Source organism: Pygocentrus nattereri, chromosome 3, assembly GCF_015220715.1.
Source record: "Pygocentrus nattereri isolate fPygNat1 chromosome 3, fPygNat1.pri, whole genome shotgun sequence".
In the NCBI taxonomy this organism is placed as follows: Eukaryota; Metazoa; Chordata; class Actinopteri; order Characiformes; family Serrasalmidae; genus Pygocentrus; species Pygocentrus nattereri.
This window is the reverse complement of record NC_051213.1, coordinates 43,971,712-43,988,332: the sequence shown is the minus strand read 5'-3', so window position 1 is coordinate 43,988,332 and position 16,621 is coordinate 43,971,712. Positions and strand designations below refer to the sequence as shown.

The following is a 16,621-nucleotide window of genomic DNA, read 5'->3' as shown; positions in this document are numbered from 1 at the left end:
TGTGCCCCTGTTGCTTTCGACACTGCGGCTAAGGTGATTCCTCAGCATCTGTAATTCAGACTTTTGTATTTACTGCATTTATACTTCAGTCTTGCACTCAAAGCAGATTGGACACCGATCAGGAATACCACCTCCCATTTTCTACACTCACTGTCCATTTTATCAGCTCCACTTACTGTATAGCTGCACTTTGTAGTTCTACAGTTACAGACTGTAGTCCATCTGTTTCTCTGATACTTTGTTAGCCCCCTTTTACCCTGTTCAGTGGTCAGGACTACCATGGAGAGAGCAGGTACTATTTGGGTGGTGGATTCTGACATGGTGGTGGTGTGTTAGTGTGTGTTGTGCTGGTACGAGTGGATCAGTCACAGTACTTCTGCTTGAGTTTTTAAACATCTGTGTTGCTGCTGGACTGAGAATAGTCCACCAACCAAAAATATCCAGCCAACAGTGTCCTCTGGACAGCGTGTCTGACCACTGATAAAGGACCAGAGGATGACCAACACAAACCAGGCAGCAGCAGATGAGCTATCAGAAGAAGTTTTATTGCCATTGTCAATGAACAGGATTCACAGACTAGGAATTTGCTTTGGCATGAAGGTGCAACATAAAAAGGGGGCTAATAAAGTATCAGAGAAACAGATGGACTACAGTCTGTAACTGTAGAACTACAAAGTGCAGCTATACAGTAAGTGGAGCTGATAAAATGGACAATGAGCATAGAAACAAGGTGGTGGTCATAATGTTATGCCTGATCATTGTATGTTTTCACAAGAGATATTAAGAATTTCCAAGACCGGACTTCATTATTGTTACGCCCGATTGGTGAATGCTCTAAACACGTTTTGCCAAAGTAGTGAAAACCTCAGAATGTCTGGGTAGATGTGTCCATTTCTTTTTTGCTCATTATAATGCACAGATTATAAGCCCAAATGTTCTTTTGCACATTTTTTTCCTCTACAGCAACCACCAACCCTCCTCCAGGATGATCTACAGGTCCTTCTCAAAAAATTAGCATATTGTGATAAAGTTCATTCTTTTCCATAATGTAATGATAAAAATTAAACTTTCATATATTTTAGATTCATTGCACACCAACTGAAATATTTCAGGTCTTTTATTGTTTTAATACTGATGATTTTGGCATACAGCTCATGAAAACCCAAAATTCCTATCTCACAAAATTAGCATATCATGAAAAGGTTCTCTAAACGAGCTATTAACCTAATCATCTGAATCAACGATTTAACTCTAAACACCTGCAAAAGATTCCTGAGGCTTTTAAAAACTCCCAGCCTGGTTCATTACTCAAAACCACAATCATGGGTAAGACTGCCGACCTGACTACTGTCCAGAAGGCCATCATTGACACCCTCAAGCAAGAGGGTAAGACACAGAAAGAAATTTCTGAACGAATAGGCTGTTCCCAGAGTGCTGCATCAAGGCACCTCAGTGGGAAGTCTGTGGGAAGGAAAAAGTGTGGCAGAAAACGCTGCACAACGAGAAGAGGTGACCGGTCCCTGAGGAAGATTGTGGAGAAGGGCCGATTCCAGACCTTGGGGGACCTGCGGAAGCAGTGGACTGAGTCTGGATTAGAAACAGGTGCCGCATTCCCCAGGTGTCATTCGGAAATCAAGGTGCCAGAGTCTGGAGGAAGACTGGGGAGAAGGAAATGCCAAAATGCCTGAAGTCCAGTGTCAACTACCCACAGTCAGTGATGGTCTGGGGTGCCATGTCAGCTGCTGGTGTTGGTCCACTGTGTTTTATCAAGGGCAGGGTCAATGTAGCTAGCTATCAGGAGATTTTGGAGCACTTCATGCTTCCATCTGCTGAAAAGCTTTATGGAGATGAAGATTTCATTTTTCAGCACGACCTGGCACCTGCTCACGGTGCCAAAACCACTGGTAAATGGTTTACTGACCATTACTGTGCTCAATTGGCCTGCCAACTCTCCTGACCTGAACCCCATAGAGAATCTGTGGGATATTGTGAAGAGAAAGTTGAGAGACGCAAGACCCAACACTCTGGATGAGCTTAAGGCCGTTATCGAACCATCCTGGGCCTCCATAACACTTCAGCAGTGCCACAGGCTGATTGCCTCCATGCCACGCTGCACTGAAGCAGTCATTTCTGCAAAAGGATTCCCGACCAAGTATTGAGTGCATAACTGAACATAATTATTTGAAGGTTGACTTTTTTTGTATTAAAAACACTTTTCTTTTATTGGTCGGATGAAATATGCTAATTTTTTGAGATGCCAAAATCATCCATATTAAAAAAATAAAAGGCTTGAACAACTTCAGTTGTGTGTAATGAATCTAAAATATATGAAAGTCTAATGTTTATCAGTACATTATAGAAAATAATGAACTTTATCACAATATGCTAATTTTTTGAGAAGGACCTGTACTTTCCCACAGAGTTCACCTGCAAGCAGCATCACCAAAAACACAGCTGTGAACCGAAACTTTCAGTTGTCCTTAACTAAGATGGCCTGCGCTGAGTGACTGCTTGTACAGATATTACAGTTCTTTTTCAGTTCCATAAACATACAAACTTCCCAGATTTCCCCCCCAGCAGTCTTCACATTTTCAAAAAGGCTCAAGTTTCTTAGTTTTGCTTTGCAAATCAACACACTTTACATCCCATTGCAAAATATCGTTAAAGACGTGACCATCTGTTGCTTAGCAGTTCAGTCTACAATATGCAAAACAGCTTTCCATTTTTTCTAATGCACACAGACAAAACAATACTTTGTCCATTTACATATATAGATTTTGATTTTACTTTTCACTTTTGTAGATCTGTGTTACAACTTCAACTTGTTTTCTCAAACTGTAGCACCTTGTTCAGTAACATGCGGTTCTGATGTTGAGTTTTAAAGTGATCCAGTTCACCCAAATCTTACTCAGAGGCTGTTTATTTAAGTGCAATTGATTATCAGCTGCAGATAAAAAAGGTATTTCAAAGCATTTTCTTGATTACTGAATTTATGAAGAAGAATGCATATACTGTCATGTAAATTCAACTATTTCAACGGGGTTCACATTTCAAAAGCAAATGGGGAAAAACTGATTATGCTGTGAAAAGGCCTCACGTCTGATCGTCTCAAGGACACTGGTGTATCGGAAAAAAGCTCTTTACTGCCTGATCCTATTTTCAAGTTCACTATTTTCAAGTTCTCAGAGGTAGAAACGAACCCGTCTCATTAGGTCATAACTCCCTCAAGTGGTTAAACGTGTATATTGCACTACACCAAGCAGGTGTAAACATTGTGCCTCATTCACCAACTGTTCTAAAGAAGAACTTAAGAAGATCAGTGGACCTCATTCATTCAAGTTATTTCTTAAATTTGTTCTTGAGAAAGGTTCTAAGAAAAAGTTCATGTTGGATTCATGACGTGTTCTTAAAGCGCAGACTTGTTTGCACCTTTGTGCTCAAGTGTGTGTAGATTCTGTTCTTACCTAAGAACAAATCCCAAATAAGAAAACATCGGTCAATGTCAGAATCTTCATAAAAACTGCTGGGTTTAAGAAGAAATTTCTTCTTAAGAACAGCTGGTAACTTTCACCAGTGTTTGTTCTTAGGAAAGAACAGAATCTCCACAAACTCAAGTGCACAAAGGAGAGCACAAAAAAAGATTTTGTGCCTTAAGACTCTGATGTAGAGGTCCTTAGGATCTTCTCGAGGACAAACTTGAATGAGGCCCACTGTTCCCAGAATAATAAAATCTTTAACATTTTGTGGTTATAATCAAGAGCCTGAGACAGATATACACATTTAAAGCCTCCGATACTAAAGCAAACATAAAGCTGATAAATATATTGGATGTTATTCAGTTTTAGATCCTTTGCAAAGACTGGACTCTGGAGACAAAAGTGGGTTCTCTAGAACATGAGGTTTTCCTTTTCCTTACACTAAAAACCAGCTGTTTGTTATATCTCTTGATCTACTGTATGCCTCAGCAATGTGGCAGCCCAATTGGTGGACGCTGTACGGCTTGCCTATAACAAAGAATTTTACACATAACGTAGAACGATTTTTATTTAGTGAAGGATTGGTCAGGTTTTTCTCAACTCTATGAACAAGCTACCTGACATACACTTACTGGCCACTATCCTAGGTACTCCAATCTTGTATTCAGTGTCTTTATCCATTTGATCAGGCCCACTTACCAAACAGGTATTGTTCAAGAACAATTGTAGTCCATCTGTTACTCTGCACGTGTGCAGCAACAGAACTGTTGTATCTAACTTTACATCTACAAGGTGGAACAACGATGTAGATGCATCGAATGCCATTTTCGACCAGGCAGTAGAGCATGATACGGTTACACATCTGAAAATTAAACTATCCATACCCTGTATGAGGATCCGTGTTCATCTCCCATCACATAAAAGAACCCTAACAGTAGGTGGTACTCTCTTTAGCTTGTGTAATTTACCATTTAGTCTGTATTTGGGTTTATGTGAGCGTCACAGTGAGAGATTCCGGCTGGCTCGAGTTTTTCTTTTTTGAAATAAATGTTCATCTTTTTCCACCGACAGTGATGATGGTGTTTAACCGATCCGTGGGTTGTACCATTACCAGCACCACTCATATGTTTCTGCTCAATAGATGGAATTGTAACAAAACTTAGCATGTGTACGATACGGAAGTGACATCAAAATGGGTGATCTCAGATTTGTAAGCACACTATACCACACTTTCTGGTGGAAATACACCATAACAACTCTATGAACTCCAAGTCATAACGGTTTTCCACTAGGCAGCATAATACAGAATGGTTGCAAATCTGAGATTGCATATTTTTGTCATTTTTCCAAAGCCAAGTGAGCCATTCTGTACCCATGTACCCATGCTGAATTTAATTCCCCTTCCTGATGGGATACCAAGTGGGCAGAAGCAAATCGTATGAGTGGAGCTAGAAATAGAGCAGACCATTGACTGGCCAAACAGAGTCTACTGTAGTGGCACAGAAGTTAGATGACCGTTCTTATAAAACCAAAAAGAACAGTAGCAAATCAAAATGACTGACTCTACACCTAAAACTAAAAGGCAAGTAAAAAGTAAATGAGAACTTGAGAAAAGGTCCTCGATTGTCATTACTGTTGTTTTAGTTGACTGTTAGAGCCAGATTTGTGTGAGATATCGAGCCACAAACTAAAGACTCTACTTCCAGGGTTTCTGCGAAACAAACATGGGTTTTCAACAAGGTGCGGCAAGTTTTGGATTCAGTTTAGAATACGCTTGGTGTACAAAGCGTTGAGAAAGTTCCAGTGTCTGATCCGCTTGTACCAACACAACATCCACTAACCGAACCCACTAAGTGCTGAGAATGCTTTGCTAAATTTCCTTTGAGGTCAATAAATTATCCATCCATCCATCCACACTGGATGTGTGAGTCCTGACCATTGGTAAAAGGGGTATAAGATGGTCTAACAAATTGAGGTAAACACTTGGACTATCTGTAATTGTTGAACTATAATGGTACGTAGACCTGATAAAATTGACAATGAGAGTAGATAGGGGTGCTTAATAAAATGCACCAGCAAATGCCCATAGCATGTACTACTTGAGAAGCACTTGTCAAGTACAATTTTGTTTAAAAACCTGTTTTAATTTCAGAGTAATACATGAGTCAGACCCACCACCAATATGATCATACAAATCTAGGTCTATATATCACAGCATTAACTCTTCAAACAAAATATCTAGTTAGTCTTAATCCAACAGAAAAAACAGTTGCAGTGCTCAGTAGGCCTTTCACTACTTTAATGTCCTTTTACTAAATAAACATCCCTGAAAATCCATGTTTAGCTAGGTGGCTAAATCAGCAACAATTTTTTAAAGCGTTTGCTGGATTTGGAGTTTTTAAGCATATGCCACAGTAAGGCAGAAGATCTCGCAAAAGCCTGTCCACAGTCACAATGAAACACGTTCCTGCATTCTCGTCTGGTACCCTTTTTCATGTCTGATGGCCTAAACCTAAAGAACACCTTCCGCTTGTGGCTGGCCAAATGATGAGTCCCTTGGAATGTTTGTCCACAAGCTGCACACACATACCGCATGGCTTCGGCATGCTGCACCTGATGACGCAGCAAATGCAGCTGCCGCTGGAAGGTCCTTCCACACTGGCACCTATGCAAGCGTGGCCCCCGGTGCTGATAGCGGTGCCGGATGCCCAGTGAAGGCTGTCTGGCAATGGCACCACAGTGACGGCACGGGAAGATGGTCTTGGAGTGCCAGCTCTGCCGTAGACGCTTCTGAATCACCAGCTCCTGGCTTTGATTAACAAACATGGCAACTATCTTTACGTGGTTTTCAGAAGATGGGGGGACTTGGACTGGGGAAGAGGTGCTGCATGATCCCTCAAGGTTAATACTGGATTGTATGGGGGCCATGACATGGGCTTGGGTGGATGCTGCACTAGCGACAGGAGCAGGAACAGACTGGGTTAAAGGGACTGTGACAGGTCTGACATTTCCTGGAAGTCTCTGGCTTGTAGAAAGAGGTAGTGTCTTCATACTGCTAGCCGAAACAAGTGCAGGTGTAGGAAACTGGACAGGCGTAGGGGAGAAAGATACAGTAACGTTTGTAGAAGTAGTGGGATATGTAGGGATACGGAGAGCAACCTTGGACTGATTAGATGCCGAGAGAGATACAGGTGAGGATGTACAGACAGGAACACGAACTGGGCGTTGCTGAGGCAGGACAACGCCTTGTAAAACAACTTCTCTTGGCTTCATGCTGGCTGAAGAGGAAGCAGGGATCAACACCTGCACTGGTCCAGTCTTGTCCTGAGTAGAAGTAGTAAAAGAACTTGCAGGGTCCTGCCCCTTTAAAACCAAACTCTTCACCTTCTGTTCACTGTTTAACATCATAGTGGCACTCACCTGCACTGGAGCTGTTTGGGTATAGGATGGCTTGTCAGGCAACACAGGTATCGTGGAAGCAGACAAGGTGCCATGTTTCTGCGATGTGTCAACAACGTTAATGAGGTTGTTGGAGTAGATGACATTCAGGGAGGAAACGGCCTGACTACAGCCATTGTTGAGGGGTTGCTTAGAAGGCACTCCAACAGCAGGTGAAGGCACAAATTTTAGAATCATCGTCGAGGGACTTTTGACCGTGTTTGCAATCTTGGCCGGAGTAGGGATCTGGCCGCTGGGCACCCTGGTACAACAAGCATGCTTTGTGAAAGAGGTCTGGTTGGGAAACACTAAGAGGCAGGCTGAGCAGACATACTTCGTTAAGGGGTGGATCTCAGCCTGATGTTTCTGCAGCAACTGATCACTCCCACATGTTACCCCGCACATGTAACATGTGAACAAACTACAAATCTGAGAGCCTTTAATTGAACTGGGTTCTGGACCTGCAATGAATTTCACAGAACTGAGTGGTTTCTCAGTAGATGTGCTGGGTTCAGAACCTGCAACGACTTTAAAAGAACCAAATGGTTTCTCAATAGATGTGTTGGGTTCAGGACCTGTACTGACGTTTCCAGAACTGAGTAGTTTCTCATTAGATGAGCCAAGTTCAGGACCTACAATGACTTCTACAGAACTGACTGGCTTCTCATTAGTGTTTGTAAAAGTTTGTCTCTGTTGGGCATTCCTGGTCCTTAAACCTTTTGATTTGCCAAGTAATCTTTGTAAAATATTCGTTGGGACAGTGACATTGTTGTCTGAGGTTATGCAAGATGCTGCATCTGAATCTGAATCAGAGTTCATATCTTTCTCTGGGGAATATACTGAATCATCTAGAAGCGAAGAGTCACTTTCTTCCTTGATTTCAACATTTTCCTCATCCTCTTCCTTTAGAATATCCTCCTCAATGGGCGCACACTCCCAAAGGTTATCCTCACTGTCATCCTCCACCTTGATGTCAAGCTCCAGCTGCGCCAGCTCCAATGCAGCTGAGGTAGAGGAAGAAACTGAGGACCTGCGAGGGGGTTCTTGTTCTGTGTTACTGGGCATATTCCCCAGCTTTTGGATTTTGAACACCTTTTCATATGTTGCCTGCAATATGGCTCTACCTTTATGATTTGTGTCCTCTCTCCGTGGCATAGTGCGAAGCACCACAACTTCAACCTTCTCCTGCTGGTCGTCCTTACAATCCATAGTGTCTTCTTCATTATTAAATGCATGTAAAGTTGCGTTGCTAATGTTTTTAGCACTGTCTGTATTGAACCTGGCAGAACTGCGAGTGTTGTATGCAGGTGCTTGATCTGAACCACAGGGATTTCCGAGGCTGTGTGTGCAAAAGTAATTATGATCCCTCAAGATTGTGTACGCTATTTGATCCTCCTCTGTGGTCTTTGTAGTGCTGGTTTCCTTCGTCTCCCTTGGCTTCTCATTAGTGTTTGTACAAGTCTGCCTCTGTTGGATGCTCCTGGTCCTTAAACCCTGTGATTTGCGAAGTAATCTTGGCAAACCATTCACTGGGGCGTCGCTATTGCTGTCTGAGGACATGCAAAATGCTGCATCTGTATCTGAATCCAAGTTCAGATACCTCGCAGGGGAGTATACTGAATCATCTAAGAGAGAAGAGTCACTTTCCTCCTTGATCTCAACATTTTCCTCATCTTCTTCCTTTATTATATCTTCCTCAATAGGTGCACACTCCCAAAGGTTAGCCTCACTGTCATCTTCCTTTGTCTCCTGCATCTTCCTCAATACAACCTCCTTCTCTTCCTCTTCCTCCTTCAAGTACATTATTTCCACCTCCTCTTTCTCAATGACGACCTCCTCCACATCCTCATCCACAGACTTATGTTTCATTGAGCAAGATGACATCAGATCGTCAGGTTCCTCAACTTTGCAGTTTTGAAACATTTCAAGATGTTTTTCCATGTGTTGGTTCATATGCCACGTATTAAGAAAACTGATTTTGCAGCTTTTACAGTAAAGATGGTACTTAGGATGGGCATTTTCCAGGTGCAAAGCCAATGAGATTACGCGAGTGAACGTCACCTGACACAAGTGACAGCGCACCTCATCTTTGTGCACACTGAAGTGCTCAATAAGGTTGTTGAGGAAAGCGAAAGTTTCACCACACACACAGCACATACAATCTCCGGAGCCTTCCTGAAGAGTGTGTCCTGGGGTGAGATCATCCTCCTCACTGGAATCCTCTTGAAGGTTGTAATGCTTTGGAACAATACAGGTGCCCTAAGACAAAATGATTATGATTACAAGACAAAAAAAAAAAAAAGATGAACTAACATGTTCAAAAGTTTGGAAACACTTGTAAATACAGTTGCTGTTATTTCATTTCAACATATCGCTGTTGTCGGAAGAAAAATTACCAATTTACAGGAGAAAGAAAAACCTACTTTTAATGTAAGTTAATGGAACCAGACTTTTGCCCTGCGATGGACTGGCGACCTGTCCAGGGTGTAGCCTGCCTTCCGCACAAAGACTGCAGGGATAGGCTCCAGCACCCCAGCATCCCCCCACCCCCCGCGACCCTGATGGGGAAGCGGCTTAGATAATGAATGGATGGATGGATGGATGGAACCAGACTTTTTACCAAGTCATTGTGGGTCATTTCTTTTGGTCCATTCTTCATGAAATTTACACACAATGTAAAGGTCAATAGGCATTTTCAAATTATGTCAAAAACTAAAAAAAAGGACAAAAATTGAGATGAGGTTTTCTTCCGACATCAGCGATATACAGTACAGACTGATATACTATAAGCTAGACACCACAACGATTTAAATGTTTTATTTAATATGTCAAGTCCATTGTTCTTAGAAAGTTATTAAATGATGATGACGCTTTTTTAAACTTACAGGTAAAACAAAACTGGCTCTCCAAAGAAACTTTTGAAAGGTTTTAGGGAACCAAGTTCATCTATGACACTGAGCAAGTAACCCTAAAGCTTTGAGCAATGGCACATTTATTTTCAGAAGTGTAGTATAACTTCTCAATACTCTACAGATTTCTCAGACATTATATAATAATCAACAGTTCTGCTCATTATTTCATACATCTTTGCGCACAGAGACGTTGAGTTGTGCGGTAAGACTCGAGGTGGAGGCCTGTATGTTTACATCAATACTGAATGGTGTAAAAACGCAGCTCTAGTCTCCAGTCACTGCTCACCGCTGGTGGAGTTTGCGATTGTCAGAGCAAGGCCATTTCATTTGCCTAGAGAGCTGAGTTTGCTGTATATAATAGCGGTGTATAGCTCCCAGTGCTAATACTAACACCACACTCATCGAGCTGTACAGCGCTATCAGCAATCTGCAAAACAGCACCCAGACAGACTGTTTATTGTTGCTGGTGATTTCAATCATGCCAATCTGAAGTCAGTACTCCCCAAATTTCATCAGTATGTGGACTTTGCAACCTGTGGGGCTAACATGCTGGATCTTGTTTACACAAACATCCCCGGCACATCCAGGGCCGAGCCCCGCCCCCACTACGGCTACTCGGACCACATCTCTCTGATGCTCATTCCAGCATACAGACCGCTCATCAGACGTGCCAAACCACACTAGAAGCAAGTGAGAACCTGGCCGCCAGGAGCTATGTCTGCTCTCCAGGACTGTTTTGAGCACACTGACTGGGAGATGTTCAGAGTAGCAAAAACTACCGGTGACTCCATCAACCTGGAGGAGTACCCAGAATCAGTAACTGGCTACATCAGCAAGTGGATTGATGACGTTACTGTCTCCAAACACGCCACAACTCACCACAACCAGAAACCATGGATGACTGCAGAGGTGTGCATGCTGCTGAGAACCCGCGACAAGGCTTTCAAGTCAAGGGACAAAGCAAGCCATGGGATGGCAAGAGCCAAGCTCTCCCTGGCCATCAAAGAGGCTAAGCGTGCCTACTCAAAGAAAATCCATGATCATTTTCAAAACACTGCTGACACGTGGCGCACGTGGCAGGGCATCCAGGCCATCACCAACTACAAGTCACCTCCACCTGCTTGTGACAGTGATGCCTCCCTTCCAGACATGCTTAACAACTTCTATGCTCGGTTTGAGGCACAGAACGGCACAACGGTGAGGAAAACCACACCTCCTCCAAGTGAACAGGTACTGTGTCTGTCCACTGCTGATATGCGGAGAACTCCACACAGTCAACCCATGAAAAGCACCAGGATCCGACAGCATACTAGGCAGAGTGCTCAGAGAATGCGCTGAACAGTTAGCTGATGTTCTCACGGACATATTCAACATCTCTCTGAGCACTGCAGTCGTTCCAGTGTGCTTCAAGTCCACCATCATCATCCCTGTGCCGAAGAAGTCTCCAGCGTCCTGCCTCAATGACTACTGGCTTGTCATGAAGCACATTAAAGACCAGCTTCCTCCTTCACTGGACCCACTGCAATTTGCATATCGCCCCAACCGCTCAACAGACGACGCCATCTCCACCACACTCCACCTGGCTCTCTCACACCTAGACAATAAAGACACCTACGTCAGAATGCTGTTCATAGACTTCAGTTTAGCATTCAACACCATCATTCCTCAGCAGCTTATTGGAAAACTGAACCTGATTTCCTATCTGAGAGACCTCAGTTAGTCAGGATAGGAAATAACATCTCCAGCACCACCACACTGAGCAGGGCTGCGCGCTTAGTCCACTGCTGTTCACTCTACTGACTCACGACTGTACTGCAAAGCACAGCTCAAATCACATCATCAAGTTCGCTGATGACACGACTGTGGTGGGTCTGATCAGCAAGAACGACGAGTCAGCGTATAGAGAGGAGGTGCAGCAGCTAACGGACTGGTGTGGAGCCAACAGCCTCTCTCTGAATGTGGACAAAACTAAGGAGATGGTTGTTGTTGACTTCCGAAGAGTGCGAGGTGACCACCCCTTACTGAACATCACTGGCTCTGCTGCGGAAATCGTCAGGAGCACCAAGTTCCTCGGCGTCCACATCACAGAGAACCTCACCTGGTCCCCCAACACCAACACCATAGCCAAGAGAGCCCAGCAGTGCCTCTATTTCCTGCGGAGACTAAAGAAGGTTCATCTCCCCCCTCCCATCCTCACCATGTTCTACAGGGGGACTGTGGAGAGCATCCTGAGCAGCTGCATCATTGCTTGGTTTGGGAATTGCACCGCCTCAGACCGCAACACCCTACAGCGTATGGTGAGGACATCAGGGTCTCTCTCCCCTCCATCATAGACATCTACACCACACATTGTATCCGGAAAGCCACTAGCATTGTGGACGACCCCATCCATCCCTCACATGGACTTTTTTCACTGCTGCCATCTGGCACAAGGTACCGGAGCATCTGTGCCATCACTGCCAGACTCTGCAACAGCTTTATTCCTCAAGCAATTCTTAAACTCACAAGGATTGAGCTACCCCCCCTCCACCCGCCCTCTCTTTTACTCAGGTTTTTCTACCTCAGTAACTGCTGTGTTTATGTCGGTCATCTGACTGCGTGACTCACAGATCACAGCATGTTAAATATCTCTGCACCTTATTCCACTACCTCATGTCCAAAATGAGTGCTGGGTCGGTGCTGCACTATCCTGTCCGTTTACTGTGTCTGTCTGTATTTATTGTGTCTAGTTTAATTTTTTGTTTGCACACTCTGTCTGCACGTTCGCACTTTGTACTTTTTATTCCTTGTTGCACCGTGATGCTCCTGGAGGAACGTAATTTCACTCCACTGTGTACTTGTACATAGATGGAATGAAAATAAAAGCCTCTTGACTTTGTACAAGGCAAGTGGCTAAAATGTCATAATCGTGACAGACCTAACACCCACTGCTTTAACAGAAACACTGACCTTGCAAAACACTGAAATGGTTAAAAAAATAATTTAAAAACAGCAAAACACTTTGTGGGTGAGAAACGACAGCACCAAGCACACTGCTACGTCCGTGTTACTGCTGGGTTGAGAATGGCCCACCACCTGAAATATCAGGTCAACAGAAACGATGAATGGAAAGTAGGTAGGCTGACAAATATCAAGATTGTGCATATCAACAGAAGGCCTACAGCGTGTTTGTACACCCAAATACTGGGCCTATAAAGCTATAAGGTAGGTGGAGCTTGTAAAGTGGCAAGTACAAAGTAAGCCAGGCTGTTTCTAATACAGAGCATGATAAGTATAAGAGATATGCACACATGTTGAAACAAAAACAGATGTCCAATGTGTTCTAAAGCTCCCTCACAGAAGGTTACTGTATTAAAATGGTTATGAATATGCCACGCCTCAGGCATTGTATTATGATAGATTTCAGATGAGCTTTAGGCCTAAAATGTGCATTTTTACTCATTTATTAGTCTGACAGAAAACTTTTTTTCCCCTTTATTTACCAATATTTTAACCATCATAAACATTACATATAACAAGTCAAAAGACATGTAGGTCCACCGGTCATTTTGGATAGTATTATATTGCATTTTATGTACAATGGACTTGCATACATAAACATTCGGCTGTTGTCGGAAGGAAACCTCGTATTCTCATTTTTGTTGTTTTTCAGTTTTTGACATTATCTGAAAATGCCTGTCTCCCTTTACATTGTGTCCAAGTTTCATGGCGAATGGACCAAAAGAAATGACCCAAAATTGCTTGACAGAACGTCCGGTTCCATTGACTTACATTAAAAGTAAAGTAAATTCCTTCCTTCTCCTGTAAAGTTACCACTTTGGAGACACAAGGTTTTCCTCTGATAACAGCGATTTATAGAACGTAGATGTTAAAACAATATCCACCTGAAACAGCACCACAGACAAGTGCAACACCCCCTTGTACAAATGCAGCTATTTTACTGCAGTCTCACCTAAACATTCTGCTATTCCAGAGTGTCATAATTCGTCAAAAATCAGTTCGCAGCGTAAAGTCATATGTAAACATCTGCCCAATGTGGCTATTTTGTTTTGCTTTTAAGCAAATAGCAGTTACTGCGTTATATGTGTGCTATGGACATTGAGTCCCCTGGTCGCCATCACTACCATTAGAAAGAAATTAGTGATAGTTTTTCTACAATAAACCATTTCACATCACACCACTCTGAATGACTTCGTTCACATCTCAGCGTCTTAATTGTGCAGAAATTTTGAAAAAAATCACTGGACTGTCCCTTTGACCTGGGACTTTTGCTGTTTAGATTTCACAGAGATAAGGTCACTCACTTGAGTCCGTTGCGTAATAGCGTTCACAACTTGCTGTAGCTCCAGTTCAGCATCAACCTCGTTCCCCACTGTCTTCTCAAACACAATTTCCATGGCAACCTTCCTCATATAGGACACCTGTGAAACATCATATAGAAACGTGAACAGGTTTAAAGGGGAGTTCCACCCGTTTTTTGAAAATTCTACATAATTCAGTGGTTAAGATGTGACCAAAGTTGTTCAGAGTGATTTAGTTCATTATAGAGAAACTGACTGACTCTGATTTCGTTACAGTGGTGGTGAATGGAACCAGGGGTCGCAATGTCTACAACAGTAATGGTATTTAAGCTATTTAATTTACTATCCAAAACTACCTGTTAACATACAGAGCTTTTATATGTAGAAGTTGATGGTAAATCTGAAAAAGCAAGTTTTCGTTCGGGACTTCACAACACTCTACAGGTACCTCTCCACCATGAACGTGGCTGCGAGGCCAAAATATTATCTCGCAGCCAACATCCAACGGTGCTTCTGGATTCCGGTGCATGCATCTGTAAGCATTTCATGTAAAAACTTCTTTGAAGGGTCTTTGATCATCTGGTTCCTATCACCACCACTATCAACAGTTCTGACTCAGAATTTCATATCAAACCACTCTAAATGACCTGGTTTACATCCTAACCATTTGATCATGCAGGAATTGAGAATAAATCGGTGGAATTACTCTTTACACAACATTGAAACTCAGCTTTATAGCTTTAACATATGACCCCAGATGCATAGACATCTTCCAGTGTTTTTGGGAATTTCTCATGAACAAGCGCTGCAATAAGAAGCGCCTGCTCTCAGGGGTTTTAACAAAGAGTTGAAAAGACTATTTCAACCAGCATATGAAATCTCTGAGTGGATTAAAGCAGATGTTGGCTTTAAATAATAAACATAATAGTACCGCTGCGGTCATTATTCCATGATAATGCAGTCTGTATTGACACCCTACAAAAACCCCTGCAGGCTGCTATTGCTAAGAATTAGTGAACTTAAAAGTGCCCAACACTAAATTGTGCAAGACATAAAGTTTTTTTCAAATATTTTGCATAATTCTGTGGCTGAGAAGCAAATAAAGTCATTTAGAGTGGTGTGATCTGAAATGCTCTGTTCTTTACAGTGGTGGTGAATGGAACCAGGGGTTGCAACATCTACAACACAAATATAGCCATTTTATTCACTATCAAAAACCACATGAGAATCAACAGGTGTCTAAGTTTTTATACGTAATGTTGACAATTGTCAAAATCTAAAAAGATATTTCGTTTGGGGAATATTACGCCCTATGACACCCTGCACGTACCCCTCCACCATGAACGGATTCAAATAAAATTACTGAAATACATTTTAAGCCAAAACTTTATCACAAAACTATCATAAAATACTGCCTTAAGACATTAGGCTGCTTATATCTAACCACTTCACGACTGTATGGCTTTCTTTTAGAGGTGGACGTCTGGTTCCCATCATCGATGTGAACAGTTCTGACTCTGTAAGGTTCACTTAAAGTTCACTTAAAAAAACTTGCATTTTGGGGAAAAAAAATTGGACGATTTTAATTTCTTCTTTTTAAACTGCAACTAAGCACCAGGACTTACTCGCTAACGGAAACCCAGATAACTAGGTTAGCTAAGCTACTACGCCGCGTATATACGACAAAAAAAATAATACATTAAAATTAAAAGTGACGAAGCTGAATTTCCCCGTTCCACCTTAAATGGCGCAGCTGTTCGATTCATGCGCCTGTAACTGAGGCGCCAGAACGCGACCTGCAGCACCATTTAAGGTGGAACGGGGGAATTCGAACAAGCCAGTGGCTTCAGCCTCGTGAGGAGCGCATCCTTACTAACGTATCCTCCTTCAGGTGTCCTCTCAGAGGGAGGCTCGCCACAAAATCGTAGGCAACTTTAACTGGAGTTGTTTTTTTTTGGTTCTTAAGTTAAGATGACGCCCATTCTTCGCTAGCATTTCAGTCAGAAAGGTGTTAAGTGAGAGCCGCCCACCTCATGTTTTTAAACTTCAGCCAGCGAAACAAATGAGCACACGGAGCCAGCAAGTTCCCCCACTGCTCCCCACTTACCTGCCAAACACATTAAACTACATTCTGGGACACACCGTCAGACTCCAGCCACTGAGACACCTGGCAGCACGCCGTCCTGCTCAAATCCGCACAAATTATCAGCTCATTTTCCTCTGTTTTCCTCCAAAACGTGTTTTTATTTACGACATCTCCTGCGCATGCGGGGTTTTTAATCGGTTAGCACTGCGCATGCGTCAGTCCGTCTGTCAACTCGGTCCTGTTTCCACAAGTGTGCTCATCAGTTCCCGCAGTTTGTTTGTTTGTTTGTTTGTTTGGACTCGTATGCAATGTGCTATTCGACTTCGCCTTTTTTTTATGTACCACAAACATACTTCGCTTATAACCCTTTAATAAGCCAGTAAGTGGAGAAGGAAAGTGGCCAGACCG

General features: G+C 42.8%; 1 protein-coding gene across 1 annotated transcript; it reads right to left on the bottom strand.

Moving 5' to 3' along the window:
* Window positions 1-5,599: 5,599 nt before the first annotated feature.
* Window positions 5,600-16,621, bottom strand: si:dkey-79d12.4. Its single transcript, XM_017702061.2, has 3 exons — window positions 16,235-16,621; window positions 14,131-14,247; window positions 5,600-9,173 (listed from the first exon to the last, which is right to left on the bottom strand). Exons 2-3 carry the CDS (start codon window positions 14,236-14,238, stop codon window positions 5,829-5,831), a joined length of 3,453 nt encoding a protein of 1,150 aa, XP_017557550.2. The 5' UTR covers window positions 14,239-14,247; window positions 16,235-16,621; the 3' UTR covers window positions 5,600-5,828.

Excerpts from the sequence above, each read along its gene's own strand:
- si:dkey-79d12.4 (XM_017702061.2), bottom strand. The coding sequence starts at position 14,238 with ATGAGGAAGGTTGCCATGGAAATTGTGTTTGAGAAGACAGTGGGGAAC. Across the intron at positions 9,174-14,130 it reads CTATTACGCAACGGACTCAA|GGCACCTGTATTGTTCCAAA; the intron begins GTGAGTGACCTT and ends ATTTTGTCTTAG.